The sequence below is a fragment of the Rhinopithecus bieti genome, unplaced genomic scaffold, assembly GCF_001698545.2.
Source record: "Rhinopithecus bieti isolate Rb0 unplaced genomic scaffold, ASM169854v2 scaffold_26729, whole genome shotgun sequence".
NCBI classification, from domain to species: domain Eukaryota; kingdom Metazoa; phylum Chordata; class Mammalia; order Primates; family Cercopithecidae; genus Rhinopithecus; species Rhinopithecus bieti.
The window spans coordinates 197,064-199,203 of NW_016811904.1; the positions used below are offsets into that span (position 1 = coordinate 197,064).

Genomic DNA, 2,140 nt, shown 5'->3' on the forward strand with positions numbered 1-2,140 from the left:
TGAGATGGAGTCTTGCTCTGTCACCCAGGCTGGAGTGCAGTGGCACGAGCTCAGCTCACTGCAACCTCCACCTCCCAGGTTCAAGCGATTTTCCTGCCTCAGCCTCCTGAGTAGCTGGGATTACAGGCACCCGCCACAATGCCCGGCTAATTTTTTTGCATTTTTGGTAGAGACGGGGTTTCACCATGTTGGCCAGGCTGGTCTCGAACTCCTGACCTCAGGTGATCCACCCACCTTGGCCTCCCAAAGTGTTGGTATTACAGGCGTAAGCCACCACACCCAGCCAAAAGCATGTACTTAATAATTAATGTTAGGATGTAGATGTTATGTACCAAGAAGGAGGAAACAGTCCATTATATAGAGAAATCTATGTAATAAGCTGTGTCATAACACCAATCAGCTGTATTTATGATCTTTATTAATGTATTTTGTTTTTAAGATCTTTTTTTCAGAGCCTCTGTGTACTGGGTTACTGTATACTTCCCTTGACAGTAGCAATGCTGATTTGCCGGCTGGTACTTTTGGCTGATCCAGGACCTGTAAACTTCATGGTTCGGCTTTTTGTGGTGATTGTGATGTTTGCCTGGTCTATAGTTGGTAAGTATGTACTTATTTCCACAATAACAGAACAAACAAAAACATGATTTAAAGATGAAGACCAGATGAGGAGCAGTATAAGTCCAAAGTTAGATGTGAGTGATACGATTCTTGGCAGTATCATCCATAGAACCCTCTTCCCTGAGGAGGCAGTGATGGGGCTGCTGTCTATCTTATCTGAGTTGGATATCTGGACTTATAAGGTATGGAGAGTCACATCTTTTTTCTTTCTAAAAAAAAAAAAAAGGTGGGGAGGGGGGTTTACACTACATTTAGCCCAGTCCTGGTATATAAAAGGCATTAGGTGACTTGTGAAATGACTGGGATCTTTCCCTGACAAAGTAATTAAAATAAAAATAATACCATTTATGGATTGCTTATCAAAGGCCAAGCACTGTTTAAGAAATACTATTGTTAGTCCCATCTTATAGATGAAGAACAGTTACAGAGAAGTTGAGCAGCTTGCCCTAGGTTGCATTACTAGTGAGTAAGAGAGTCAAATTGCAAACCAGGCAGTCATGAACCTTTAAGAACTATACTATACCACCTTCCAGTGTAGATTTTAAGCATCATTATATAGCACTTTTCTGCTTCAGTAGAACATTTTGCTAAACACTAGGAAGGGCCTATAGCAATGATAATGAATGCTATGTACTCATTGTTTTTACATTCCTAAAGTTCTTTTAAGATTCCAGCTTAAATTTAGAAGTGTTCACTAGCTTCTGCTTTAATGGATAGACAGACTGCTTAATATTTTTAAGTGTAGTAACATCTCATTGCTCTGGAACATGGTTGAAAGCTAACAAGTAATCCAACAAAGGTCTGAGAGAGCCAGAATTGATATTCCAAAGACTGTATATTAAGCTTGGGTGCTTTTCCCATGGGGAAATCATTCTCTCACTGAGAATCTCATAATTACCATACATGTAATTATACTTACTTAGTTATCCAGTATCCAGGCTCACAGGTGATCACAAAGTAGAATCATAGGAGAGAGCAACTTTAATTCAGCAAACATTAATCACAAACTATGTGTCAGGCATAATTTTAGGCATGGTCTTTGTCCTTGGAGTTCAAAATCTAACAGAGCAGCCCGACATGAAAGCACTTAAAGGCAATAGGTGTTCTAGGTGGGAGATGGAGATTTATACATGGTAACATGATTATTCAGGAAAGATTTCCCAGAGGTGTGATGATGATGATGATGATTAGTATTTGAGATGGAGTCTCACTCTGTCGCCCAGGCTGGAGTGCAGTGGCACTATCTCGGCTCACTGTAACCTCCACCTCCTGGGTTCAAGCAGTTCTCCTGCCTCAGCCTCCCGAGTAGCTGGGATTACAGCTATGTGCCACCACACCTGATTAATTTTTGTATTTTTAGTAGAGATGGGGTTTCACCATGTTGGCCAGGCTGTTCTCAAACTCCTGACTTCAGGTGATCCACCCGCCTTGGCCTCTCAAAGTACTGGGATTACAGACATGAGACACCGTACCCGGCTGATTATTTTATTATTTTCATTTCTTTATTTGGCTTATATATATA

General features: G+C 40.9%; 1 protein-coding gene across 1 annotated transcript in view; it reads left to right on the top strand.

The window, feature by feature from the left end:
• YIPF6 (Yip1 domain family member 6) overlaps nucleotides 1-2,140 on the top strand; it is a 29,914-nt gene that overhangs the window by 23,230 nt on the left and 4,544 nt on the right. Inside the window, exon 5 of the mRNA XM_017895361.1 lies at nucleotides 440-597. Coding sequence (XP_017750850.1) covers nucleotides 440-597 — 158 coding nt within the window. The remainder of the gene's footprint in view (nucleotides 1-439; nucleotides 598-2,140) is intronic.